Source organism: Miniopterus schreibersii (assembly GCF_964146895.1).
Source record: "Miniopterus schreibersii genome assembly, chromosome: 9".
NCBI classification, from domain to species: Eukaryota; Metazoa; Chordata; class Mammalia; order Chiroptera; family Miniopteridae; genus Miniopterus; species Miniopterus schreibersii.
This window is the reverse complement of record NC_138118.1, coordinates 84,235,439-84,261,893: the sequence shown is the minus strand read 5'-3', so window position 1 is coordinate 84,261,893 and position 26,455 is coordinate 84,235,439. Positions and strand designations below refer to the sequence as shown.

The window sequence follows — 26,455 nt, the reverse complement described above, 5'->3', positions numbered from 1 at the left end:
TCTCCCGGGTGTCCCCCCCAGATGCACCCCGCTCCTCCCCGGTGCCCCCCCCAGATGCACCCGCTCTTCCCGGGTGCCCCCCATGCACCCCGCTTCTCCCGGGTGTCCCCCCCAGATGCACCCCGCTCCTCCCGGTGCCCCCCCAGATGCACCCCACTCCTCCCGGTGCCCCCCCAGATGCACCCGCTCCTCCTGGGTCCCGGGGGGGCTGCCTCCCGCACAGGCTGCTCCCAGAGAGCAGCGGCAGTGGGCCCTGTTACAGCCCAGGGAACCCAGGAAAATCCCAGGGCAAGAGGAGCAGGGAAGCAGACAGATTGTTAAACAGCAGTTTGTGGCCACCTAGTAAGTCAGGTCGTCCCTAAACCAAGGACACTGAAGGGTAAAGGGTTTGCATTTCTCCTCCCCAGGCAGAGGGCAGGTGGCTTAAATCACCCCACTCAGGACGACAGATAACAGAAATCCATTTACTGTCATTTGCCAACCACACCCACAGATGAATGACATTAAGAGAATACATCTCATCGGTGCAACAGCATAAAACTGATGAATATTCTGTTGTCCTCCCCTAAGTGCCCCGCCTTTAAAAACCCCTGAAAATGAACGCTCCACGGTGCTCTCCACCCCCCCACGGGAGCTGCCAGAGCCATTTCCCTCTCCCCTCCAAGGGGCCCCATGAGACTTGCAACCAGGGAAGCAATGGGCAGCAGCAGCCCGTCCCAGGCTTACCCCCTGAACCTGTTTCCAAGGTCCCGGAACCTGCCCCTTTTCTCTCTCTGACTTCCCAGGGAGCGCAAGCAGCCCAGCCCAGGCTCTCCAGTGCCGCCTTCTAGGCCCTTCCTACGTATATTTTTGCTGTGGCCAATAAATTCTTGCTTTCTTTTCGACACTGTCTCTTGGTTGAAATCTTCCCCTCAAGAAGACAAGAACCGAGGTCTCCTCATCATCTCCCTGGTAACACCTGTACTGGCCAATACCACCTGATCCAGGGCCTCTGCGCCTCCTGGTTTTGGAGAAGTTGCACCCTGCTCCTGAAAGTCACTCCTAAGGAAGGGCAGACAATGACATAGCTACTTTCTTGAAAGGAGGGAGGATCCCACACGTTATTTGTGTAATTTACAAAAATTATCTTAAATCTAGAGGCAGTTTGGCCGGCGTGGCTCAGTCATTGAGCATCAACCTAGGATCCAGGAGATTGAGGTTCGATTCCTGGTCAGGGCACATGCCCGGGTTGCAGGCTCCTCCATCCCCAGCAGGGGGCGTGCAGGAGGCAGCTGATCCATGACTCTCATTGATGTTTCTCTCCCTCTCCCTTCCTCTCTCTGAAATCAATAAAAATATATTTTAAAAAAGCAAAACCCAGAGGCAGCCAGAATAGGACATGAGACATAAAACCCCATTTGTGCTTAATAGACATTTATTAAGTTCCTCATGTGCAGAGATTTATTAAGTCCCCTGCGTGCACAGGTATTAAGTTCCTCGTGTGCTGCCGGGGTGGAGGGCCCATGGGGCACCTGGTGGCCAGAGCGAGTCCCAATGTGGGCCCTCCCACAGGGACAGCCCCTCCTGGGTCCTGAGGGGAAGGCGGGTCAAGGTTCCCATGGGAGCCCTCATGGCACAGAGTAGTTGTATCCCTCGGCTTATGCTTTCCACAGAGGCTCAGGTGGGCTGGTTTGAGGCCCCAGCCAGTGCTCCAGGCCTGGGACAGAAGGGGAAGGGCTGGCCTGTGCCCAGGAGATCACAGCCTTGCAGACACATGGGCAGCCTTGACTGGCAGCAACAATCGCCTTAATAATCATTGGAGCTGGAGGCCAAACTGAACGGCATTTTCCAGTGGGGTCAATCCATGACCAGAGTGTCTTCCAGAACATTCTGCCCTCCCGCACCAGCAGGAAGCCCCTCCCTGGCCTTCTGTGGGATTGGGGTCCTGGTCCCCTTTCTCAGGGATACTGAAGAGTGTTGAAGACGCGCTGACACCAGAGTGGGACATTTTTGCACTAAAGGGGGAGGTGATGGAAACGGGCGGAGTTGTGAGTCTGGAACTAACGCAGCACATCTGCTTGTGGGCCCCAAGGCCCAGGTCCTGGAAGAGTGAGTCACGTGTGTGCTGACCAAGGCCTGAATGAAATGGAAACCAGGGACCTGCTGCTGCGGTGGAGGGCCCAAGGGCACCTGGTGGCCAGAGTGAGCCCCAATGTGGGCACTTCCACAGGGACAGCCCCTCCTGGGTCCTGAGGGGAAGGCGGGTCAAAGTTCCCACGGGAGCCTCAAGGCCCCTGGAGCCTGGACAGAGCTCTGCTCACTGGGGCGGAGGGCTGCTGGGGTCGTCCACATTCTTATCAGGATGCTCGAAACCGTAGTTGACATAGATGCTGCTGGCCTGGCACGCTGGGGAGGAGTGCTTCGAGCAGGAGGCTGTCCTGGCCGCAGCGGCGGCCTCCGCCTCCGCCTCCGCCCGCCTCTGCTCCAGCACCAGAGCTCTGTTGACATCAGGCCCTGCAGGGGGACAGACAGAGGAGCACAGTCACTGCACCTCGCCAAGGACAGGAGTGCTGCCCACGCTGTGTCTGTGGCCCCCCGGGTGGGGAAGGACCCGGGGCAGGGCCTGGGCGCTCACCCAGGTAGCTGAGGATGACAGGCAGGAAGACCAGGCCGTGCAGCAGGCCCAGCACAGTGATGAGGAGATTGAGACGGAAGAAGAAGATCTGGATGAGCTGGGCCTTCGCCAAGCCCAAGACTAGGATGCCGGGCAGGTTGGTCATGGCCACTCCGGCGAATACCTAGGGTCGCAGGCAGGTGTCAGGCTGGGCACGAAGCAGCCGGCTGAGGGTTTCTTGCAGCCTCCCACCCACTCACCGCACTGCCCATGGAGACGGTGGCCTCCTTGGCCCTCTCCAGCCGGGTGGGCTTGGTGCTGACTGCAAAGGAGCGGGTGATGTGGGACACGAACTCCACAGAGATGCCCACCGTCTGCGGGCAGAGGGGGCGTCAGCCTCGAGAGGGTTGGGGATGGGGTCTTCGCCCAGGCCAGTGGGCAGAATTTAGACCCTAGAGAGAACAGGGCACGCCCCACGAGGCCCCATGGCTGGCAGTTACCGTGACCAGGTTGATGAGGGACACAGCGTTGTAGCTGATGCCCCACAGGGCCATGAAGCCCACGGTGTCCACCAGGATCATGATGATGGAAAAGAGGTTGAGGAGGCCAGAGCGGAGGTCCATGCCCAGCAGGATGCAGCAGACGGCAAAGGTGGGCACGAGGCAGAGGCTGAGCATGAAGAGCCCCTCGGGCACCACCGTCAGGTACTGCTCATAGAACACATTGGTGATCCTGCGGGTGCAGTGACATCATTTGGGGGCTGGGCCTCCTGCACCCATCTCAGGAGGAGGGTGAAGCTCAGGGAGGGGGCGGGGCAAAGGCCCTCCCCAGGTCCCTCCCTGCAGCCCACCGCCCTGGCCTCACGTGTAGGGGAAAACCTCGAAGGCTGGGTCGGTGCCCGGCACCTTCCGCAGGCCAGTGGTGATGTTGGCCGCCAGGGCCCGAGCTGCCCGCAGAGCCTCCGTGTAATCCTGCGAGTTCCTCAGGGGCTTGTGGTAGGCCATGAAGCGTGAGGCTGGCACCGGCCCGGAGCAAAAGGCAAAGGTCAGAGCCAGCTTCAGACGCCCTCGGGACCCCGGGACACTTGGGCTCAGGGCTCTGCTGCCACCATGTTGGGATTCATAATAAACTTCGGGCAAAGGGCCTGCAGTTTGGTTTGGACCGGCCCTGCCTCTGATGGATGGAGCCACGAGGGTCTCCCATGCACCCAAATGCTGCTCTGTAGGTTTGGGGTGGGAGGGACGCAGGGCAGACAGAGGTAAAGTCTGAGGACAAGGGGCTGAGTAGCTGAGGCCCGTGTCCCAGGGGGTGGCTAGAAGCCACCAGGAAGGAGAGAAGATGCCAGATTGAGGCCGTCCCCTAGGGCTCCTGGGCCTGGAGCCACTGACTCACATCTTCCCCACCACGGGAGGCCACCCTTACCTAAAACCTGGCCATCTTCGCCCAACTTCACGGAGGTGCTGTATGCTGCGAGGCCCCTGGGGGTGGGCAGAGTAGAGGCTTGGTCGGGCACCAGGCCCCCCCAGGCCCCTCCATCAGCCTCCCGCTTCTCTGTGCTCCCCACTCTCGTCCTCCCCCAGATGCCCCACCTAGGCCTACCCTTTGGGGCACATGATGTTGGGCGGGTCACTGAGGAACCAGGGAAGGTACTTGTGGAACTGCTCCACGGAGGGACGCACGGGGCCGAAGGTGAAGCTCACACAGTTCTTCAAGCAAGCCAGCGAGTCTGCAGAGCGAGCAGGCGCTGAGGGTGGCGGCACCGAGGCCCAGAGGCCCTGCTCTGCGCCGCCTCCCACCCTCTGTGCCCCTCACACCCAGGCACATCTCTCTAACTGTGAGGGGGTCTCTCCATCATGGAAACTGCCGACCCCTGACCGCTGCAAACAGATGAGGAAGGAAAGCTTGGGGCAGAGAAACAGCCCACGGCCTACAGAGCCTCCCCGTTCCACCTACAAATGCAGCTGCTCCAGGGGCAGGGCCACGTGCCACCTTGGCTCATGCCTGCCATGTGACAGCCAGCCTGCCCCTGGAGCATGGGCACAACTCAGGAGAGACACGAGTGTGTGAGTCCCGGTGGTCTGTTTGGGCTTGGCAGCCCACACACGTGTTCTGAGCCCGTAGGAGGGTTTGAAGGGCTCAGGGGGCCTCGCCAGTTCTCCTTTCTCTCGCTGCAGTTTCTCCAGGCTGTGGGGAACACGAGCCCCCAGAGGCGTCTCACTCACTGACGGTTGAGGGGCAGAACTGATCCTTATTGGGGCCAAAGGTGTAAATGCGGCAGCAGGAGGACGGCGTGAGCCAGTCGATGAAGTCGTCCACCCAAGAGGAGGCAGGGATGGCCAGGTAAGACCTGAGGTTCAGGGGCAGGAGGTCAGGGGGCAGGACGAGGCGGGCAGGTTGGGGGTCCTTCCTGTGGCTTGACCCCCACGCTGGGCCTCCCCAGGCACCAGGCGGCAGGCAGGCAGCAGGGTGGGGACAGAAGGGCAGGAAGGGGCACTGGAGGGAGTGGGGGACACAGACGGGCACGGGCGGGGACACTCACTGCTCAGGGAACTGAGTGGCATACTGGATCTTCTGGGTTAAGGAGAAGCTTTTGCAGCCAGCACTGGAGCAGATGTTGTTCATTCCCTCCTTAGTGGAGAAGTTGTAGCCCCCGGTGGTGACAAAGTAGACCGGGGCCCCCACCTCAAAGTAGCGGTTCAGAAAGAGGAAATAGTCGAGCAGGTATGAGTCCTGGAACAGAGGACAGTCGGTGAGGCCAGACCAGATGCATCCCAGGGGCCCGCGCCAGCTCACAGTCACAGGGTACAGCTGCAAAGGTACAGCCGCAGAGGTACACACATGGAGGTACAGCCGCAGAGGTACAGCCACAGAGGTACACACATGGAGGTACAGCCGCAGAGGTACAGCCACAGAGGTACACGCATGGAGGTACAGCCACAGAGGTACACACATGGAGGTACAGCCACAGAGGTACACGCATGGAGGTACAGCCACAGAGGTACACACATGGAGGTACAGCCGCAGAGGCACAGCCACAGAGGCTCACTCACGGAGGCTCACTCACAGAGGCATGTGCATAGACATACATGTTCACAGAGGCTAATGCTCAAGGAGGCACATGCACAGTTCCAGTACAGAGCTGCATGGTTGGAGGTGCACCCACAGAGGTGCACACATCCAGGTGTCATCACAGGTACGTGCCCAGAGTACACTCACGAGGTACAAGCAGAGTCCAGGTGCTGCCCCATGTGGACACTCTGACTCACACACACGTGCAGACACATGTAATTTTACCCTTCTCGTCACCAGTACACACACCTTGGGCGTCTCAGGAGGAAGCGAGAGAGAGAGAGAGAGAGAGAGAGGCAGGAAGATATGTGCGGAAATAATGGCCAAAATTTCCCAAATTTGATGAAAGATATGACTATAAACATCCAAGAAGCTTAACAAACTCCAAGAGCCCTGGCCGGTGTGGCCTAGTTGGCTGAAGTGCCGTCCCATACGCCAAAGGTGGTGACTTCTATTCCGGGTCAGGGCACAAACCCAGGTTGTGGGTTTGGTCCCCAGTTGGGGCACGTGAGAGGCAACCAATCGATGTTTCTCACATCGATGTTTCTCTCTCTCTCCCCCGCTTCCTCTCTCTAAAAAATTAAAATAATTAAAATAATTAAAATTGAACTCCAAGAGACCCACACCAAGGCACATTACAATTCAGCTGTTGAAAAGCAAAAACAGAGAATTTTGAAAGCAACAAGATAGAAGAGACTTGTCACATACAAAGATCCTCAATAAGATTATAAACATATTTCTCATCAGAAATCTTGGAGGCCAGAAGGCAGCAGGTTTGTATATTCAAAGTGTTGAAGGAAAAAGAACTGTCAATCAAGAATCCTATTTCTGACGCGGCCGGCGTGGCTCAGGGGTTGAGCGTGGACCCATGAACCAAGAGGTCGCCCGTTCGCTTCCCTGTCAGAGCACAGGCCTGGCTGTGGGCTCGGTCCCCAGTAGGGGGCGTGCAGGAGGCAGCCAACAGATGTTTCTCTCTCTCGACCCCTCTCCATTCCTCCCTCTCTAAAAAATCAATAAAAAGATATCAAAAAAAAAAAAAAGTATCCCCCCAAAAAAGAATCCTACTTCTGGCAACACTGTTCTTCAAGAATAAGAGAGAAATTAAGACATTCCCAGATAAACAAAAGCTGAAGGAGCTTGTTACCAGAAGACCAGCCTGCAAGAATGCTAAAGGGAGTCAGTCCCTCAGGTTAAGTGGAAAGGGTGCTAGAGCATAACTCAAAGCCATATACAGAAATAAAAATCCCTGGTAAAGGTAAATACAGTTGATGCTTGAACACGCAGGGGTTAGGGGTGCCGACCTCCCTCCCCAGGCAGTTCAAGGTCCCATTATAACTTTTGACTCCCTCAAAACTGAACTACTAATAGCCTACTGTTGACCGGAAGCCTTATCGAAAATAGTGAATTAACACATATCTTGTATGCTGTATGTATTATATACTGCATTTTTACAATAAAGCAAGCTAGAGGAAGGAAAGTGTTATACAAAAATCATAAGCAAAATACATTTACAGTCCTGTGCTGTATTTATTGCCACTGTAAGTTTACAGGGTGTGTTTACAAGGTGAATTATATATCAATACCTACATCAATATTCTCTTATATGATGCAAAACATTGTAGATGCTATAGTATTACTAACACAAGACATCAAAAATGAAAAAGTGACCCGAAAAAGAGATCATATTTATTTACCGGTGTAACGATTTGTGCATTGGTAACAGAAGCAGCCATAGGATACTTTATGGCAGCTGAGTATAATTGTTAGGGTTGCCTCATGGTAGCCTGGCCTTTGCACTAATCAATGAATTGTTACAAAATTTTTATGGCATACGTATTAGTCATACTCATAACAACATATTGGAAACACTGTTACATTTTTTTAAAAAGCACTTACCTGGGATAATAGGCTGATAGTCAGTTTCTCCAATTACGAGAGAGAGGGGCATTCTGTACGGTAATGTAAGTCTTTGAAAGCCAAGTTATAAAACAGTAAGAAAATGGACACATTGCCCGGCCGGGCGTGGCTCAGCGGTTGAGCGTCGACCTGGGATCCAGGCGATCAGGGTTCGATTCCCGGTCAGGGCACATGCCCGGGTTGTGGCCTCGATCAATGACTCTCTCATCATTGATGTTTCTATCTCTCTCTCTCCCTCTCCTGTTCTCTCTCTGAAATTAATAAAGATATATTTTTTTAAAAGAAAGAAAATGGACACACTATTAATTTATACTAACATCACTCTCCTTATGCCTGTGGATGGATGGCCTACCCCCTTCCAAACGGGTCTGCACACGACGTTCTACGTGATGAGCGCTGAGGCGATGGCGATGATGACTTGATGACAGTAACTCATGCGGCGCGGCCACAGGGCCATAGCCTATAGGGTTTCCCACGGAGACCCTCACACACCTGCACAACTAATTAACTGCAGCGCTGGTCACATGCTGCTCGTTCAGCGCAAGACGGGCCTCGTTCTTCGTGCTGACGGGTGGGGGAGGCAGAGGACGTGCCCTCGGGGGAACTTCATGGAAATACATCGAAATTTCTGCCTGGTCTTTTCATGCCTTCCTTTCTCTAAAGCTGTTTCCATGCAGTTCCGCTCCCTCTTCCCCCGTCTGCTTTCGTTCTGGTGCCTGTGTCGGCGAAGGGTCCCTGTCGTGAAGGAAGCCAGGCAGCCCTGAGCCATCCGACCCCTTCTGCCAGATCGTAGACGTCAGTCAGTTTCCTGGGCCTGCTGCCCCCACGTCTTCTGCCTCAGCGTCTGGCGCTCACCTCCAACAAGTCATCTTCTGTTAGCTCTCCAATTTCTCCAAGATCCACGTCTTGAAGGCTTTCACCCCCACCCTCACCTTTTTTTTTTTGCCGCGTCCACAGTCTCTGTCACGGTTTTCTTGATCAGGGCTGTGAAGTCGTGCACAACATCTGGATGGTCTCTCCAGCAGGAGTTCGCAGTTTCTAACACCTGGATGGTCCCTCCAGGAGGGATTCGTTGTTTCCGGCTTGGTGGCTTTCATGGCCTTCTCCATAACAAGGACGCATCTTCGGTGGGGTGATCCTTCCACACGCCATGACATCCTCTGTCGGGGTTCTCTGTTCTCTCCCACGGCATTGACCATCCTTTCCACAGAGACCATGTGTGATGAGCCCTGAGGGTCCTAGGACCCCCGATCCAGAGGCTGAGTCGGAGACGTGGTGTTTGGGGCGAGTAGACGACTTCAATGTTTGCTGGGTGGCCAGGCCCATGGTCCAATATCAAAAGAACCTCAGAGGCAGCCTTCGCTTACTGGCCAGGCGCTTCCTCACCTCAGGGACAAAGCTTCCACAGGACCAATCCGGAAACGGTCCTCGACCAGGCCTCTGCGGAGCCACCAGAGGCTGACAGCTGGCATTTATCTTCCCTGCACGGCTCAGGATCAGCGGCTTTATAGATAAGGGCAGCTCTGACCGAAAACCAACCGTGTTTGCACAGTCAGCCCAGCCCTTCCTCCTTAAATCCGGGTGCTTTATCTTCCTTCCTGATAAAGGTCCTTTGTGGCATTTTTTTCCCCAGAATTAGGCACCTTCATCTGCATTGCAAACCTGCTCAGAGAGACATCCTGTCTCCTCAGTGATTCCCTTACAGCGCCTGGGAACTGTCCGGGGCAGAAACTGCTTCTCCTGCTACGGTGACCTTTTTTTAGACCAGACCTCTTTCTAAAATGATCCTTTGCTGGCATCAAATTCTCCAGCTTTAGCCCTGGCTGCTGGGGCTCAGTGGTTAAAGCGTCGGCCGGCGCACTGAAGGGTGGCGGGTTTGATTTCTGGTCAAGGGCACGTACCCGGGTTGAGACCATGGGCAGGCACGCAGTCCAGTCGATGTGTCTCTCTCACATCGATGTTCCTCTCTCTCCCCCTCCCTCCCTTCTACTCTCTCTGAAAAGCAATGGAAAAAATATCCTCAGGGGAGAGTTAACAAACAAACAGACAAAATTCTCCAGCTTCAGACCCTTCGCCTTCCTGTTGCTTTGTCGTAGGATGACTCACTCTAGAGCCTGTCCTTGTTTATAGGTACGTTTGCCTTACAGCGACCCTGCACCCACGTAAAAGCCACATTTTCAGTGTGGATGAAAAGGTATTTCACAAAAGGCGCGAGGTTTCCGCGCCTGCTGGTGTAGCAGCAGCACCGGCTCCGCGGATTTCCTCTTCTTTCCTCACAGTGGTCCTTACGCTGGACGGGTTCGTATATTGAAGTGGGGGGGCCACCACCACTGCAGACGCCAGGGACAAAGCTTCGGGGGAACCATCCAGAAACGGGCCCTGTCGTCCATCGACGGCGCACATCGAGCCCGTCGGCGTTTCGCCTGATGCTGGGGCTCTTCTCTGCTTCTTGCTGTGGATCCCCTGGCGCCATCCAGGGTCACAGGTGCCACACTGAGCGCGATGAGAGGTGCAGGAGGACCGGGAGACCTTGCTTTCTACTGCGACGCACAACTTCCCGGAGACGAACTTCTCCCGCGGAGACGGCGGCATCACACGCGCTGTGAGTGGACGCTCAAAACACTTGGGCTCAGGGCCACCGCAGCACAGCCGGTTTTAGGGCTTAGGATCTAAAGCAGCATCTTTGCGGCTGTTTACTTTTCGCTCCACTGCAAACGGCGCCACCTACAGTCTGGATGTGTTCGTGTGCGTGAGGTTTGATAAATTTTGGCTTCTTATAAGACTTGAGTACATTTTATGGTAGTAAATGATAAAATTGACTCCTACCTACATATATGCTATGCGTTCATGACATACCCAACTTTTTCTTATATTTTTTCAGTATTTTTAGGCTACACAGTTCATCTGCAAGTTTTTTCAAATTGTTGCAAATCTCCAGAAAGTTTTTTGATATATTTATTGAAAAAAATTGCATATGCCCAGCTGGCGTGGCTCAGCGGCTGAGCATCGACCTAGGATCTGGGAGATCTTGGTTCGATTCCCGGTCAGGGCACATGCCTGGGTTGTGGGCTCGATCCCCAGTGGGGGGCCTGCAGGAGGCAGCTGTGACACTCTCATCATTGATGTTTCTCTCTCTCTCTCTCCCTCTTCCTTTCTCTCTCTGAAATTAATGAAGATATTTAAAATAAAATAAAAATTAAAAATGTTCATATAAGGGGACCCATGCAGTTCAAACCCATGTTGTTCAAGAGTCAACTGTACACAAGCAATTATAAATTCTAGTATTCTCGTAGCTTTGATTTGTAACTGTATTGTTTGATTCATACGTGACTTAAGAGACTAATACGTAAAATTAATAGTCTATCTTTTGGGGCACATAGTATATAAAGATGTAATTTTGAGACGTCAACACTGACAGAGTGGAGACAGTGCTGTGAAGGGGCAGAGTTTTCGTATGTTATTGGAGTTAAGCTGCTATAAATTCAAAATAGAGTGTTAGGATGTTAAATGTAATGCCCATGGTAACCACAAAGAAAACAGCCATAGGATACACGCTGAAAGAAATGAGAAGGGAATTTCAAAGTTCTCTCAATAAAGACCAACTAAACCCAGGCCCTGGCCAGTAGCTCAGCTGGTTAGAACATCATTCCAATACGCCAAGGACACGGGCTCAGTGTCTGCCAAGGGTACAGGCTCAGTGTCTGGTCAGTGCACATACGAGAATCAACCAATGATGCATAAATAAGCAGAGCAACAGATTGATATTTCTCTCTCTCCCCCTCTCTTTAAAAATCAATAAATTGAAGAGATCAACTAAACACAAAAGAAGACTAATACAGAAAATGAGAGACAAAACAGCTCTAAGGCATGTAGAAAACAAATAGGAATTCCTCCCAGTAATTCCTTTATTACCTCATCTCTCCAATCAAAAGTAAGAGATCAGCAGAATGAGTGAAAACGCAATCCAGCTGCATAGTGTCTACAAGACTCATTGAGAGCCAGAGAGCCCACAGGTGGGAAGTGAAAGGATGGAAAAGGTATTCTACGCAAATGTAACCAAAAGAGTGTGTATGGGGGGGGCTCCACTAACATCAGACAAAAGACTTTGAATCAAAATGCTTACAAGAGACAAAGGAGGGCGTTATATATTAATAAAAGGTTCAGCGTGGGGAAAATAAGTGTGTATGAACATTTACGCACCCACTGACAGACCAGTAAAATCTACGAAGCAAAAATGGACAGAACTGAAGGGAGAAATAGAAAGTTCTACAATAATACTAGGAGAGTTGACACCCACTCCCAGTAATGGGTAGAACAGCCAGGCATAAGTCGGTAAGGACAGAGAGGACTTGAACTCACAGACAAAGGCAGAACGTGCCACCCAACAACTGCAAAATACACATTTTCCTCAAATCTCAAATACCTGCAGGACATTCTCCATGATAAACTATGAGTTAGGCCATAATTAAGTCTCAACATTTAAAAACAGAGATATCAGATCTTATAGAAATCTACATCTGAAACCAATGTGATCCTATTAACCAATGTCACCCCAATTAACTTAATTTAATAAATAAATAAAATAAATAAATAAAAACAGAGAGCATCTGATGTATATCCTCTGACCACAACTGGATGGCTCCCCTGGTGAATTCTACCAAACATTTAAATAACAATTAGCACCAAATGCTCCTTAAAGTCTTCTAAAAAAATTTGAAGACAACACTCTTAACTTATTTATTTATTTTTTAATATATCTTTATTTCAGAGAGAGGAAAGGAGAGGGAGAGAGAGACAGACAGAAACATCAATGACGAGTCATTGGGAATTAAGCCCACAGCCTGGGCATGTGCCTTGACTGGGAATCGAACCTCAATCTCCTGGATCCTAGGTCAATGCTCAACCGCTGAGCCACGCCTGGCCGGGCTTAACTTATTCTTTCAGGTCAGCATTGCCCTGATATCAAAGCCAGACAAAGACACTAACTACAAGGGAAAAAGCCTACAGACAGATATCTCCTGTGAACATTGATGCAAAAACCCTTGACAAATTACTAGCAAATTGAATTCAACAGCACAGATGCTCCTCAGCTTACGACGGGGCTACATCCCAATAAACCCAAAGTAGGTTGAAAATATTGTATGTTGGAAATGCATTTAATACATCTAACCTGCTGAACGAGTGGCTTAGCCTACTCCCTTAAACGTGCTCACACACAAGATCCAAAACATGCCGGCGACGGTGCGCAGTGGGTGCTGGCTGTTTGCCCTCCGGATCACATGCCTGGCCGGGAGCACAGCACTGGCCCAGGAAAAGATCAAAATTCAAAATTTGAAATAAGGTTTCTACTGAAAGTACGTCACCTTCGCACTGTTGTAAAGTTGAAAAATCATAAGTTGAACGATCATAAATTGGGGACCGTCTATATATTAAAAGGATGCATCATACACCGTGACCAAGGGGGATATGCTCCCAGAATGCAAGGATGGTTCAATGTGTGAACATCAACTGGTGTGATACATCACATTAATAGAATGGAAATAAAATCAGATGCTCATCTCGATTGACATAGAAGAGGCATTCCACAAAATCCCACAAAATGTGGTATATATATGAATATTATTCAGCTTTAAAGAGAAAGAAAATTCTGACACCTGCTACAACATGGATGAGCCGTGAGGACATCATGCTGAGTGAAATAAACCAGTCACAAAAGGACAAACGTATGATTCCACTTATATGAGGTCCCTAGAGGAGTCGAAATTAGAGACAGAACATGGAATGGTGGTGCCATGGGCTGGGGGAGGAGAGAGTGGGGAGCTAGTGTTTAATGAGGACAGAGTGTCGGTTTTGCTGGACGAGGCCTCTCCCCAGGTCCATGCAGGAGAAGTCCTGTACCCCTACTAGCCCCTGGCCCAGGCTGTCCCACCCTGTCTGCTGCAGCCCCTCCCGCCTCCCGGAGGACCGAGGCCACCTTGCACAGCTCACCTTGGGCAGCGCCAGCTCCTGGTCCAGCCCCACACTGATGTGGCACATGAAATAGAGACCCACCCCAAACAGGGCCAGGAACAGCAGCACCTGAGGAGGGAACCACCATGAGAGTCAGCCAGCCACATGGGGGCCCCCGGCTCTGCCAGCCTGGGTCTAGGTGGCTGTTCTGACACATTCTGGAGCTGCACCTGAGTCCCCCTGCCACCCCCACCCCGTGCTTCAGCACCAGGACCTGGGGGAGCTCTGGACTGGCCAAAGACTGCGAGGGAGGGTCAGGCTGCGCAGCCCTGCCCTGCCCTAGGGGTGTGAGGACCCAGCCGCCCTCCCAGCCCACTCACCACGACCACACGGGTGATACGGTGCAGCAGGAACGGAGCATAGACCTTGCGGAAGAATCGGAGCAGGAACCCCTCGCGTTGGCCAGGCGGGGGCAGCTCCTGGACACTGATGCAGCAGCAGACGTCCCAGCGGGAGGCCTGTGGGAGGCAGGCCCCTCAGTGGCCCCAAAGCAGACCCAGGACTGCCACCCTCTCTCCCGGGGCTCCGGGAACATGCCAGTGTGCAGTTTTCTACCTTGACAACATCCCTTTGAATTCTGTGCTATCATAGAAACAGTAGCTGCCTGTCAACCTCTGATTCATAGTTTATCTGGAGACCTCATGTACTTGAGGAAGTTTGATCATATTTCCCAAGATGACCAAAACAAAATTACCTTTTTGTGGGACAGTGGGGACTACATGGCCCAAATGTCTCTGCACTGTGTCCCTGCCCCAAGTCCCACTCTGTGCCTTCTCTACAAAGTGAGGCCACTCGTCCCAGCCAAAAAGGGGCCAGCGGGTCCCCTACCTCTTGCCTCCTGCTGTCGAGGGACACCAGGGCCACAAACGCCGACATCTGCAGCAGGAAGTCCAGGACCACCGCGAGACCAGAGGTCAACGCAAAAGTCTTCACGGCGGGCATGGGGGTCAAGGCCCCTGGGGGAACAGAGGTGACTCTCAGGGCATGGTGTCTGCTCACACAGGTACTGAGGGAAGGGGGCTGCCCCCACCCGGTCTCCAGGGCCTCTTAACACCAGGGGTTGGGGGCAGGGGCTTCCAGGCTCACCCAGGAAGAAGCAGATGGCCTCAGAGAGACTGCAGAGCAGCATGCTGGGCCCCACGCTGCCCAGCACCCGGCCGATGTGGGCCTCCCGCTGCTCCCCAGACCTCCGCGGCAGCCTCTGGGAGGGGGGGGGACAGCAAGGACCAGGTCCAGGGCAAGTCGATGGAGCTGGCACATGCTTCACTCCCATGCCTGGCCAGTGCCCAGAGACCCGGCCAAGCCTGAGGGCCCCTGCTGACAGTGCCACCCCAGCTTCCCCTGCTCAGAGTCTGACCCAGAGGGATGCTGGGTGTGTTTTGGGGTGTCTGTGGCAACCTTGCCCCAGTGACCACTGGGACCCTCAATATTCACCAACAGTGGAGGCTAAATGGACCCTGACCCGTCCTTGCCTGGAATGCCACGCAGCAGCGTCAGGGCAGAGAAGCCCAGGAAACCCACGCAGGTGCGCCTGGGGTGGGGCCTCAGGGCAGGGCACCCACCCACTCACCTGGTACTCGAGCACAAAGATGAAGATGTTGTCTGCCCCCACAGCCAGCACCAAGAACGGCACCACTTGAAGGACCACCAGGGAGGAAGGGACTCCCAGGTAGGAGAAGAAGCCCATGGAGGCCATGACGGCTCCCAGCACCACGGCCACCCCGCCCAGGCCCAGCGTGACTTTGGCGTCCACCTGCAACGGGACGGGGTCAGCCTTCTGAGGCAGAGCCGGTGAGGGGCCCCACGTGGGGACTGGGGGGGCTGCGTCTTACAAGACACTTTACACAGTAGGTTTGCATCTCGCGATGGAGACGGGCAGGGAGCAGGAAAACACTTCCCGAGAGGGGTCACCCCTGGGGAGCCCCGGTGGTGTCTCCCTTTGCTTCTGGGCACTCTGGTTGGTACGGTTCCAGACGCCCTCCCCATGCTCCTCCCCTCCTCACCAGCAGGCGGCGCCAGCTGGTGTAGCTGCCCAGGGCCAGGGAGATGTACAGGAAGATGACCAGGTAGCTGATGGCAAAGATGGGCAGGTCCTGGGCTGTGGTCCGGCTGATCTCGTCCTCCAAGGAGCGCTGTGGATACACCCCACCGGCCCGCTGACCCTTGACGCTGTGGGCCCCGCAGGCAGCATTCCCACCACCTGTCCTGGTCCAGGGTCCCTCAGGAGGGGGCTGGGATGGGGCCATAGGAACCCACCCCAAGCCACCTGGGTTGTCACCAAGCCGTGGACCCCACAGCCCCTACCTCAGCCATGAAGGTGACTTGGAACGTGCCGGCCATTCGCTGCTGAAAGGCTCGCATCTCTTCCAGGAAGGCCCCCTCCCAGAGCTTGGCCTGGGCCAGCCGTGGGTCCCCAGGAGGGTAGTTGTTGAGGGAGAAGGTCAGGATCAGAGCATCCGCCTCAGAGTAGCTATTCCCTGGGAGGAGACATGCTCAGCCACCCTCTGGCCTCCCCTGCCCCCCCACCTTCTTTATCTGAGTCATTGTCTCACACCCTACACCCACTTTCCAGTCTCAGCCAAAGGCACAAAACCAGAGACTACGGAGCAGAGCAGCGCTGGGAGGAGGTGCTGAGGATGGCAGGTCTGCAGCACCCACCCAGCCCCGCCAGCACGGCTACCCCGGGGCGAGAGAAGCCCGTCTCTGCTCCCCACCTCCTGCCTCATGTTGGCCCTCGTGGCCTCCCCAGGGTGACCAGCTTACCTTTGTAGCCTCCCACGGCAAGGAAAGGGAAGACAGGAGCCCCATAGTCAGCCATGCAGCTCAGGGCCAGGGCCGTGCTGTCCTTGAAGGTGAGCGGGGCACTGCAGGGAGAGGGAGGACCCTTCCAGACCCCACTCCCGTCACCCTGCGCACCCCCCGCAGGCCCCAGCACCGTCACCTGACTCTCAATAAAATCTCACGCAGCCCAGTGCAGTGTGGACCGGAGCTCCCGGCCAGGGCTGTCCATGCTCACAGCACCTCCCGCCAACCAGACCCTCCAGGCCCCATCACCACCGGATCCCAGGCGAGGCAGGTCGGGGAGCCTCATACAGGGTCCCCTGCGGTGGGCCCTGACAGTTCCCAGTCCCGACCACCCACAGAGGCGCACAGGCCTCACTGCCCTCAGCCTCCCCCTCCCTCCAGGCCGCCGAGTGTCTCTCTTTCTTTCCAGTTTGCCGACCCTGAGACCTCAGGCCAGTCTCTCCGCCTTCCACCGAGCCCTGTAGGCAAGGGTACCACGGGGCCCTGAACCAAGGGCTCTGGGTGAGTGAGACCGCTGGTCACCAGCTGTCCTGGAATACAGGTGCCTTGTGACCTTGAGAAGCTCACCACACCTCCCTGAGCCTCAGTCTTCCTGTCCCTGAAATGGGGACATTCAGACCACCCAGGAGTGGTTGTGAGCATCCAGAATCAAAATAAAGCCAGAGTGCCCTGGCTGGTGTGGCTCAGTGGTTAGAGCGTTGACCCTCAGACCAAAGGATCGCAGGCTCGACTGCCGGTCAAGGGCACGTACCTGGATTGCAGGTTCCATCCCCAGCCCCAGGTGGGACACTTGCGGGAGGCAACCAATAGATGTCTCTCTCTGACACCTATGTTTCTCTATCTCTCTCTCTCCCCCTCCCTCTCTCCCTTCCACTCTCTAAAAATCAATGGGAAAAATACATCAGGTGAAGAAGAAGGAAGGAAGGAAGGAAGGAGGGAGGGAGGGAGGGAGGGAGGGAGGGAGGGAGGGAGGGAGGGGAGGGCCACATGCTGAAAATGCACAATTATCCAGAAAGGCCACACAGCTCTCCTCCCTCTTCCGGCTACAGCAGGAGGCCAGGCACCCTCCACACACAGAACCCGAAGCTGGGACTCAGCACCGGACATGCAAACCAAGGACGCTCTCACTGTCAGGAGCCCTGCAGAACAGCTGCGATGGCCACCGGCAAATCTGCCCCAGCGAGCAGGAGCCCCACCGCAGGGCACTGCAGCCCCGAGACCCAGATGCGGAGCCACAGGAAATCCCTCCGTGGCTGTGCGTGGCCTGGGCTCCAGGGGGCCACACCGCCCCAGCACCTGCCTGGAGCGGGCATCCAGGACTCACTTGGCACAGTAGAGGAAGTGGTCCCTCCAGTCCACCTGGGAGGCCTGCCCCGTGAGGGTCTGGTTGACCGTGAGCAGCAGGCTCGTGCGGTTGCTCTGGAAATACTGCAGGAGGCTGTTGATGCAGCAGTCGGAGAGGCTGGCGTTGTGGGGGTTGAGGGGGGCGTAGCAGATGTCCCGCAGGGAGACGTTGCGCTGCTCCTCGGGCGACCACACCTGCAGGTGTCGCAGCCTCTCCTGCAGCTCCAGCAGCTCCAGCAGCAGGTCGGTGTCCAGCACCCCGCCGAACGTCTTGGGTCCCAGCAGCAGCGAGTTGTAGCTGTAGCTGGACCGGTTGGGAGCAGTCAGGATCACCTGGTTGGTTCGGAAGAAGGGGCCAAAGTGCTGGTCGTGGAATTCCTTTTCCTTCCGGGCCTGGCTGTTGGGGGCTGACCACAGCTCCACGGGGTCCGTGGTCAGTTTCATAAAGGCCAGTCCCCCAGCCAAGGCCGCCACTATGGCAACGGACACCAGCAGGACTGTCAGCGGACACGAGGCCACCCACATGCCCCAGACCTCAAAACAATGACTGAGGAAGGTGTGCGTGGAAAGGCTGAGCGTGTTGGAGATGCTGGGGCTGGCCTTGGGGTTCCGAGTCCTGCCTTGCTTCCAGGAGATCAGGCGGGTCCCCACAAGGAAGGCGGTGAGCACAGCAAGGACGGAGCACAGGATGATGACCAGGGCCAGCCCACCTGCCATGTGGCCCAGGCGGAAGGCGGAGTCCAGGGCCTCGGGCCGGGCAATGGCCGGACAAGATGCGGCACAGTCCTGGCAGGAGCAGGGGGCTGCATTGCCCTGGGACTGGTTGCAGGGAGTGAGCTCCCCGTCCAGAGGCTGTATTACACTCCCTTCGGCCTGACTGGGGTCCCACAGGTGGAAGGTGATGTCCAGTGGTGCCAGGCCGTTCCCCGTGTCCCCTTGGTAATCAAGCCAGCGCTGGGCGTTGCAGGAGGTGGAGCCATAGACTCCACACATGGCGCCCACAGCCAGCGAGCCGGCCGCGGGGATGCGCACCTGGCTGCAGGAGTCATAGGTCTGCTCAGCGAAGCTGCGCAGGTAGAAGGCCTCGTAGGCCACCACGGCCCGGAGCTTGCTCCCCTCTTGCACGGCCACACGGGTCACGTTGATGAAGAGGCTCTGGTCTGGGCTGCAGGTGTTGTGGCAGTGCAGGCTCACGAAGTTGTCTGAGCAGGCTGGGCAGCGGGTCAGCAGGGCTTTGGTGACCAACAGGCTGGACTGCAGAGCCACCAGCTGCTTCTGGGAGCAGCAGGCGTAGGTGGTGTTGGGGCCTGCGTAGAGGCGGGGGCAGACGCGCTGCAGGAGGGCCAGGTGGCTGCCCGTGATGTGGCGAGCAGGCGTGTTGGACAGGCAGGACACTTTGGACAACGAACCCAGGCCTCCGGACAGCTCGGGGTTCTTCCCACACTCGTCGTAGAAGGTGCAGTAGCCAGGCTGGTGGATGGGTGTGTACAGCTCGGCCTCGGCCTGCGGAGCAAGGCGGACTCACCCAGGGCCCAGCACCGGTCAGCCCGGGCGCCCAGGGGCATGCGGTTAGGATGAACACAGGGCGGGGTGGGCGGTGGGCAGGGCAGCTACACATCCCTGGGAACAGGGGAACCCTGGGGGGGTGTTGGGGCAGCACTCGGGGCCTCCGGGGCTTGTCTGGGGGTGATGGGGCACAGGCCCAGCCAGGCTTTCATCCTGAGTGACCAGGTCACTGAAGAGAGGGAGGAGACCCAACAGACCTGCATTTAGCAAGGTCACAGGTAGGGGACCGATTCCAAGGGGTCGAGTGGGTACCAGGCGCTGTGCACACGGGCTCCATCACCATTGCCATTGGCTGCCATGGTGCCCAAGCTGCAGGCCACCCCCAGAGGCCAGGGACTCTCTTGGAGCTTCTGTTCATGGCTTCCCCTGCCCTCCCCTGCCTGGGGCCCAGAGCCTTCACCCAGCCTCCCAGACCTGCAAGTGAGCAAGAAACATGGGAGGCAGGAGCTCAGACCACCTTCCAGCACCAGATGCTAAATCCAGCTTGGGAGATTCTCTGAGCCACCCACCGGCCACCTCAGGCCACAGCGTCCACAGCAGACCAAGGATGGGAGGCACTTGGTCACACCGAGTCCACCTGCCCCCTCCCCAACCCTGTGTCCATCTAACCCCATGACTCGGAGGCTTGGGTAGCCCAGGACCCCCCACCCACCCACAGCCCTCCTCTGGGGTGCCTGGGGTCCCCTGTCTGTCCAAAGACCAGCCCCCTAGACCTAGGCCTTCCCTTACTGTCACCAAGAAACCCCCTGCCCAGGGCCTCCGATGGGAGGCATGGAGGGTAGACACAGGCGCCAGACTCACCGACTGCAGGAGCAGGACCCAGAGCAGCCAGCCCCTCAGGCAGGCCTCTGCCATCCCGGCACCAGGAAGGGTTAGAGAGAGAGGCAGGCGGCCGGACAGCCAAGCACAGGGAAGGGCTGGGTCCAGGGGGCACACAGCAGGGCAGCCTCCCTGCCAGGGACAGCCTGGCCTGACTGGGTTGGGGACCAATAGGGCTAAGCCCTGCGCCTCCCAGCGGTTAATGATCACCTGCTCGCCCCTCCCGCTTTGGCCCCGCTCTCAGACGAGCCGAGATGACAGCGGAGGTACAGGGTCTCCCCTTCACCCACTTCCAAAGACACCTAAGCTGAGTGCGGGATGAGGCAGCTGGGGACCTGCCACCGCCCCGACCGGGCCTCTGTTCCAGGAGGTGCCGGCTGGGGAGACATGGGTGGGCTCAGCACGGCCCTGTGCACCCCGTCACCCCTCTGCTTGCCCCCCTCACTTGTCAACCCCCACTCCCCCTATTCTACTCACCCCCCCATTCCACTCGCCCCCCTCCACCCCGCCCGGCCCTCGGACCCTCACTGTCCCAGCCCCCTCTTGGGACCGGGCCAGCTCTGGCTGTGACACACCCTTGCACTGTCACCCTTAGCAACTGTTGTCAATTAATATTAACAGCCCAGGAAACAAATTAGGGGTGGCGTGATGCAGTGACTTCAGTCTCCTCTGGGCGGAGGCGGAAAAGTTTGCTGAGGTCAAACAGTGCAGAGGGACCAGATGTGAGAGCCAGGGCCCCTGTTCCCCTCGACTCCAGTTGCCCCCAACCCTGGAGGGCCAGCGTGTTGCTGGGAACCCCAGGCCGCGGCCCCACCCCACCTGGGCACAGGTGCTCAGCACTCACCTTGTGCGCCCTCCCGATAGGGATCTCCCTATCACCAGGATGGGCCAGACCTTGGCCCCCATGCCAAGGCTGAACTTATCAGGGCAGCCCTGGGGAACACCTCCCCTGCAGCCACCTGCTGGAGGTAGTGCAGGGAGGAACCTCCCACCTCCCCAGTCTGTTTCGTGGACCCTGGTCTGACCTGCAGGGAGTCACCAAGTTCAAGCACGTGTCTGAGAAGACAGAGGCGGGGGTGGGGGACCAGACCGCGAGGGGGTGGCAGGGCAGGCGCCGGCCACCCTTCAGCCCTGAGTCTGGAGCGGAGCTTCCACCTGTGGGCAGCGGCCTCCATCCGCAGGCCCAGGCTGGCCCCCTTCATTCCGGGTCCCTGTGCTCCTCCTGGGTGTCTCCCTCAGCAGCAGACCTGAGGCAGGGATTCCAGGGGGGCCACAGGAAGCCAAACAGGGTGCACTACGGAGCGGGCTCAGCCCTACCTGGTTTGGCTCAGTGGTTAAAGCGTTGGCCTGTGAACTAAAGGGTCCTGGGTTCGATTCCGACCAACGGGAAGAACCTGGGTTGCAGGTTTGATCCCCAGCCTCGCGCAGGAGGCAGCCAATAGATGTTTCTCTCTCTCCCCCTTCCACTCTCTCTGAAAAGCAATGGGAAAAAATACCCTCGAGTGAGGGTAAGAGAAAAAAAGAGGGGGCTCACCGGGACCTTGGGAGGCAGTCGGGGCACGTCCAGGGGTCCCCTCCAGGGAGCAGGATGGGGGCACTGGTTGAGGGCATTGGTTCCCGTGGCTCCCGTGGAACTTTTGGAGTTGTAGGGGCCCCCGCCCACCCCATCGATCCAAGGGTGGCCCCGGGGAAGTCCCTTGAAGAGGAGCCCAGCATGGGATTCAGAGTCCCCCCTGGAACACCCACCATCTCCCACCGTGGCTCCCTTTGCATGTGGCGCCCGGCAGGCTGCGAGCACAGGATGCGTCCACTCTCGTGCCTCACTTTCTCCTGATTTTTCCTCAAATACTCAACGGTCCCTTCGAGCTCTTATCAGCACGCGTATCGCTGGGTTATGTCCCACGGGCTGATAACCTGCTCTTCCGGCTGGTTTTCATATCTCATCGTTATGAGTAAGTTTCTGGTTGACGTCTGTGCACCTGACTACGGTTCCTCATTTTGCATTTGTTTCCTCCAACAGAGATCCTAGAGATGAGATTAGGTGTCCGAGGGGCACATTTATGGCCCTAAGTGCAGAGCTCAGCAGGTCCTCGTCGGTCAGTCCAGGACCCTGGGGAATTACTTACCAGAACCTGCACGCTCACTCCTCGGGGGCTGGCGTTCCTTCCACTGCCACCGTCAATGTGCAAAGGTGCCGGCCGCCAGCCTCACCTGCACAGTATCTGCTGTCAGACTTGACAAATTTAGCAACTGGAAAACGCTGCTCACTGAGAGGCCCAGCGAGGGCACTGGTCCTGAGCCCAGTCACCTGGAGCAGGAGGTGGTGGGCAGGGGCCAGCCACCGGCACGGGAGCCTCTGGTGGTCAGCAGACACAGGAGCTCCCGGGCAGGCTGTGTGGCTCCCAGGGACCTCAGGCTGTGCGGTCCAGGCTGAGGTCAGGGCGAGGAGTGTTGCTCGGCCAGCCACTGGCCCCGGGTTGTGCGCGATGCTCTGCCCAGCAGGGTGGGCGCAGCCCACTGTAGCTCCCGGCTCGCGGGGGCGAGCAGCCTGCAGGCTGAGGTGTGGGGTCTGGTCAGCTTAGGGGGCCTTCCTGCCCCTGGCTCATGGAACCCGGACTCTATGAGCGAAGGGCTGTGCCCACAATCCAGGAGAGATGCCGCTTCGTGGGCGCCAGCCTCTGTCACAGCTCTCGGTGGCCTGTCATCTGGTTCTGGCCAATGTGAAGCTTTTTTTTTTAGATTTAATTTTAACAGTCTTAATGCTCTTATGTTTACAGAAAAACTGATCAGGAAGTAAGAGTCCCATCCGCCGTCTCTCCCGTCTCCCTGTTGAAACATCTTGGCACATCTCTTACAGCGGATGGGCCAATATTGACACATTACTGACGAGAGTTAATAGTTTACGTTACAGCTCACTCACTCCCCGTGTGGTACGTTTTTCTGGATTTGACAAACGTGGAATGACGTGTGTCCACCATGATAATATCACGGAGAGTAGTTTCTCTTCCCCCACATTCCCTCTGCTGCATCTGGTCCTCCCTTCCTCTCCCCAAACCCGACAAACCTGGGTTTTGTGCACATATTTGCGTCTGTGGCAAAATACCCCAAATATAAAATATCTATCCTCTTAACCATTTCTGAGTGTTCAGTTCAGTGGTGTTAAATATTCACACTGTTGTGCGCCCATCAGCACCATCCACAACATAACTTCGCTCATCCCGTCAATAAATTCTGTGCCTGTTAAACCCCAGCCCCCCACTCTCCCTCCCCCGGCCCCTGGCACCCACATTAGACTTCTGTCCCTGCGATTTTGATCCCTCTAGGAATCCCATGTAAGTGAAACCACACAGTGTTTGCCCTCTGGTGATGTGTCCACTTCACTCAGCACAGTGTTCTCAAGGGCCAGCACAATCCCCTTCCTGCCTTTTCTTATCCCGTCCTCGACGGAGGATATCGTGTCCATTGCTTCTCAGAGCGAGTAGAAGGGGGCGAGAGAGAAACGTCGATGTGAGAGAGACACGTCAATTGGTTGCCTCTCACATGCGCCCTGACAGGGGCCGGGGGTCGAGCCTGCAACTGAGGTACATGCCCTTGGCCAGAATCAAACCAGGGACCCTTCTGTGTGTGGGCCGAGTCTCTAACCACTGAGCCACACCGGCCAGGGCCCTTTGGTGTGTATCCTATGGCTGTTTACTTTGTGGTTACCATGGGCATTACATTTAACATCCTAGCACTCTAATTTGAATTTATAGCAGCTTAACTCCAATAACACAAAAACTCTGCTCCACTACAGCTCTGTCTCTACCCTATCAGTTATCAGTGTCTCAGAATTACGTCTTTATATATTGTGTGTCACAAAACATAGACTAACAGTTATTTCAAATGCATTCATCTCCTAAATTACATAGAAGACCTGGAGTTATAAACCAAGATACAGTAATACTAGCTTTTACACTAGTAATTTTTTCTTTAAATTTACTCATTTCTTAAACCATGTAGAAAACTAAAAATGCAGTTACAAGCCACTGTTACAATACTTTCAAAATTTCCCATGTGGCCCAGGCCGGTGTTGCTCAGTGGTTAGGGCATTGGTCTGAGGACTGGAGGGTCACGGGTTTGATTCTGGCCAAGGACACATATGTTGGTTGCAGGCTTGAACCCCAGCCCTGGTAGGGATGCATGCCAGAGGCAACCAGTCGATGTGTCTCTCTCACATTGGTTTCTCTCTCTCTCTGAAAAGCAATGGGAAAAAATATCACTGGGTGAGGAAAATAGATAAATAGAACTGCTCGTGTGCTTATATCTACTGAGATCTTTATTTCTCTAATTGGCTTTCAGTGACTGTCCAAGTTACTGTCCACTGTCCTCATTAGGGACGCACAGGACTCCTATGAACATTTCTTGCAGGGCAGATCTGGTTACGAACTCCCTCGGTTTTTGTTTATCTGGGAATGTCTTAATTTCTTCCTCATGTTTTAAAAAATATGTCTTTATGGATTTCAGAGAGAGGGAGGGAAGGGGGGGGAGAGAGAGAGAGGGGGAGAGAGGGAGAGGGAGGGAGAGGGAGGGAGGGAGGGAGGGAGGGAGGGAGGGAGGGAGGGAGGGAGGGAGGAACATCAATGATGAGTCATTGATCCGCTGCCTCCTGCACACCCCCTACTGGGGATCGAGCCGGCAACCCTGGCGTGTGCCCTGATTGGGAATCGAACTGCGATCACCTGGAACGTAGGTGATGCTCAAACACTGAGGCATGCTGGCTGGGCATTCCTCACTTTTGAAGGAAAGTTTTGCCAGATATAGGATTCTTGTGGGTTTTTGTTGTTGTTGTTTTGATTTAAGCTCTTTATATATATCAGCCCACTGTATTCTGCTCTCCAAGGTTTCTGATGAGAAATTTGCTGACCTTTTTTTTAAAGATCCCTTGTGATGACTTGCTTCTCTCTTGCTGCTTTCAAGATTCTGTTAGTCTTTCGTAACTTTGATTATAATGTATCTTGGTATGGGTCTGAGTTCATCTTACTTGGAATTCATTGGGTTTCTTGACTGTTGTTCATCAACTATGGGAAGTTTCTAGCCATTCTTCAAATATTCTCAGCCCTCTTCCCTGTTCTCCTTCTGGGATTCCCATAATGTGTATGTTGGTACATTTTAAAGTGTTCCATGGGTCCTTTAGGTTCCAGTTTTCTTTTTCTTCCATCTTTTCTTATTTCTCAGACTCAATCATTTCCATTGTACTGTCTTCAAGTTCACTGATTCTTTCTTGTGCCGATCAGATCTGCCTTCGAATCCCTCTAGTGAACTTTTCATTTCAGTTATCATACTTTCTGGCTCCCCAATTCCTTTTTGGTTCATTTTTAGGTTTCCTATTTCTTATTGAAATTTCCATTCAATATTTTTTTCCATTCAGAATGTCCACACAACATTTTCTTGAACTTGTCCACATCACTCTCCAGGTCTTCGAGCATCGTTAAAATGGCTGTTTTAGTTTTTGCCTAGTATGTCTGCCATTAGGTCTTTTTTAAAAATCCTCACTTGAGAATATGTTGTTGCTTTTTAAAATGTTTTCATTGATTCCAGAGAGAGGAAGGGAGAGGGAGAAAAACATCAATAATGAGTGAGTCATTGATTGGCCACCTCCTGCATGCCCTGACTGGGAATCAAGCCCACAACCTGGGCATGTGTCCCGTCCAGGAATCAAACCACAATCTCTTGGATCATAGGTCAATGCTCAACCACTGAGCCACACCAGCTGGGCGAGGATATGCTTGATTTGAGGGAAAGGTGAGAGAGATACATCAACCCCTTGCCTCGCATATGGACTCTGACCAGGGATGGAACCCGCAAGCTAGGCATGTGCCCCAATCAGGGGAATTGAATCTGAGACCTTTTGGTTTATGGGACAATGCTCCAACCGAGCCATACTTGCTAGGGCCATTAAGGTCTTTTTCCAGAGGCAGTTTCTGCTTATTTTTTTTCCTTTGAGTGGGTCATACTTTCCTTTCTTTGTAGACTTTGTGATTTTGTTGATAAATACTGGACGTTTGAATTTAGTAACATAAATCTGGGAATCCAATTCTTACCCTTCCCCAGGGTTTGTTATTGCTTTTATTTTTTTATTGCTGTAGGCTGTCTCTGTGCAAAGGATCAGCCTCTAGTGTAAATTTAATGTCTTCTCAAGTATTTTCTGAGCAGTTCCCTGGGCACGCAGTCACTTTGTAACTTTCCCTGTATGTTCAGCTGTGGGTTTTTTTTTAATGATGGTTTGTGGGGTTTTATATCTCTATTGATTTCAGAGAGAGGAAGAGAGAGGGAGTGAGTTGAAACGTCAATGAT

The 26,455-nt window shown here is 54.9% G+C and overlaps 1 protein-coding gene across 2 annotated transcripts; it reads right to left on the bottom strand.

Annotated features, from left to right (window-relative positions):
- Positions 1–1,392: 1,392 nt before the first annotated feature.
- On the bottom strand, positions 1,393–20,255 carry NPC1L1 (NPC1 like intracellular cholesterol transporter 1). Of its 2 annotated transcripts, none has more exons than XM_081147590.1 (19): positions 20,105–20,255; positions 17,718–19,240; positions 16,352–16,452; positions 15,893–16,065; positions 15,592–15,720; positions 15,159–15,341; positions 14,675–14,789; positions 14,417–14,544; positions 13,909–14,046; positions 13,568–13,657; positions 5,133–5,323; positions 4,816–4,940; positions 4,193–4,319; positions 4,016–4,071; positions 3,458–3,608; positions 3,094–3,325; positions 2,854–2,967; positions 2,615–2,777; positions 1,393–2,493 (listed from the first exon to the last, which is right to left on the bottom strand). In XM_081147590.1, the coding sequence occupies exons 1-19, from the start codon at positions 20,156–20,158 to the stop codon at positions 2,297–2,299; spliced, it is 3,990 nt and encodes a 1,329-aa protein (XP_081003716.1). In that variant the 5' UTR covers positions 20,159–20,255; the 3' UTR covers positions 1,393–2,296. The 2 variants fall into 2 exon arrangements, with proteins under 2 accessions (XP_081003716.1, XP_081003715.1); XM_081147589.1 differs by lacking the exon at positions 20,105–20,255 and adding an exon at positions 19,501–19,575.
- Between the last annotated feature and the right edge of the window lie 6,200 nt (positions 20,256–26,455).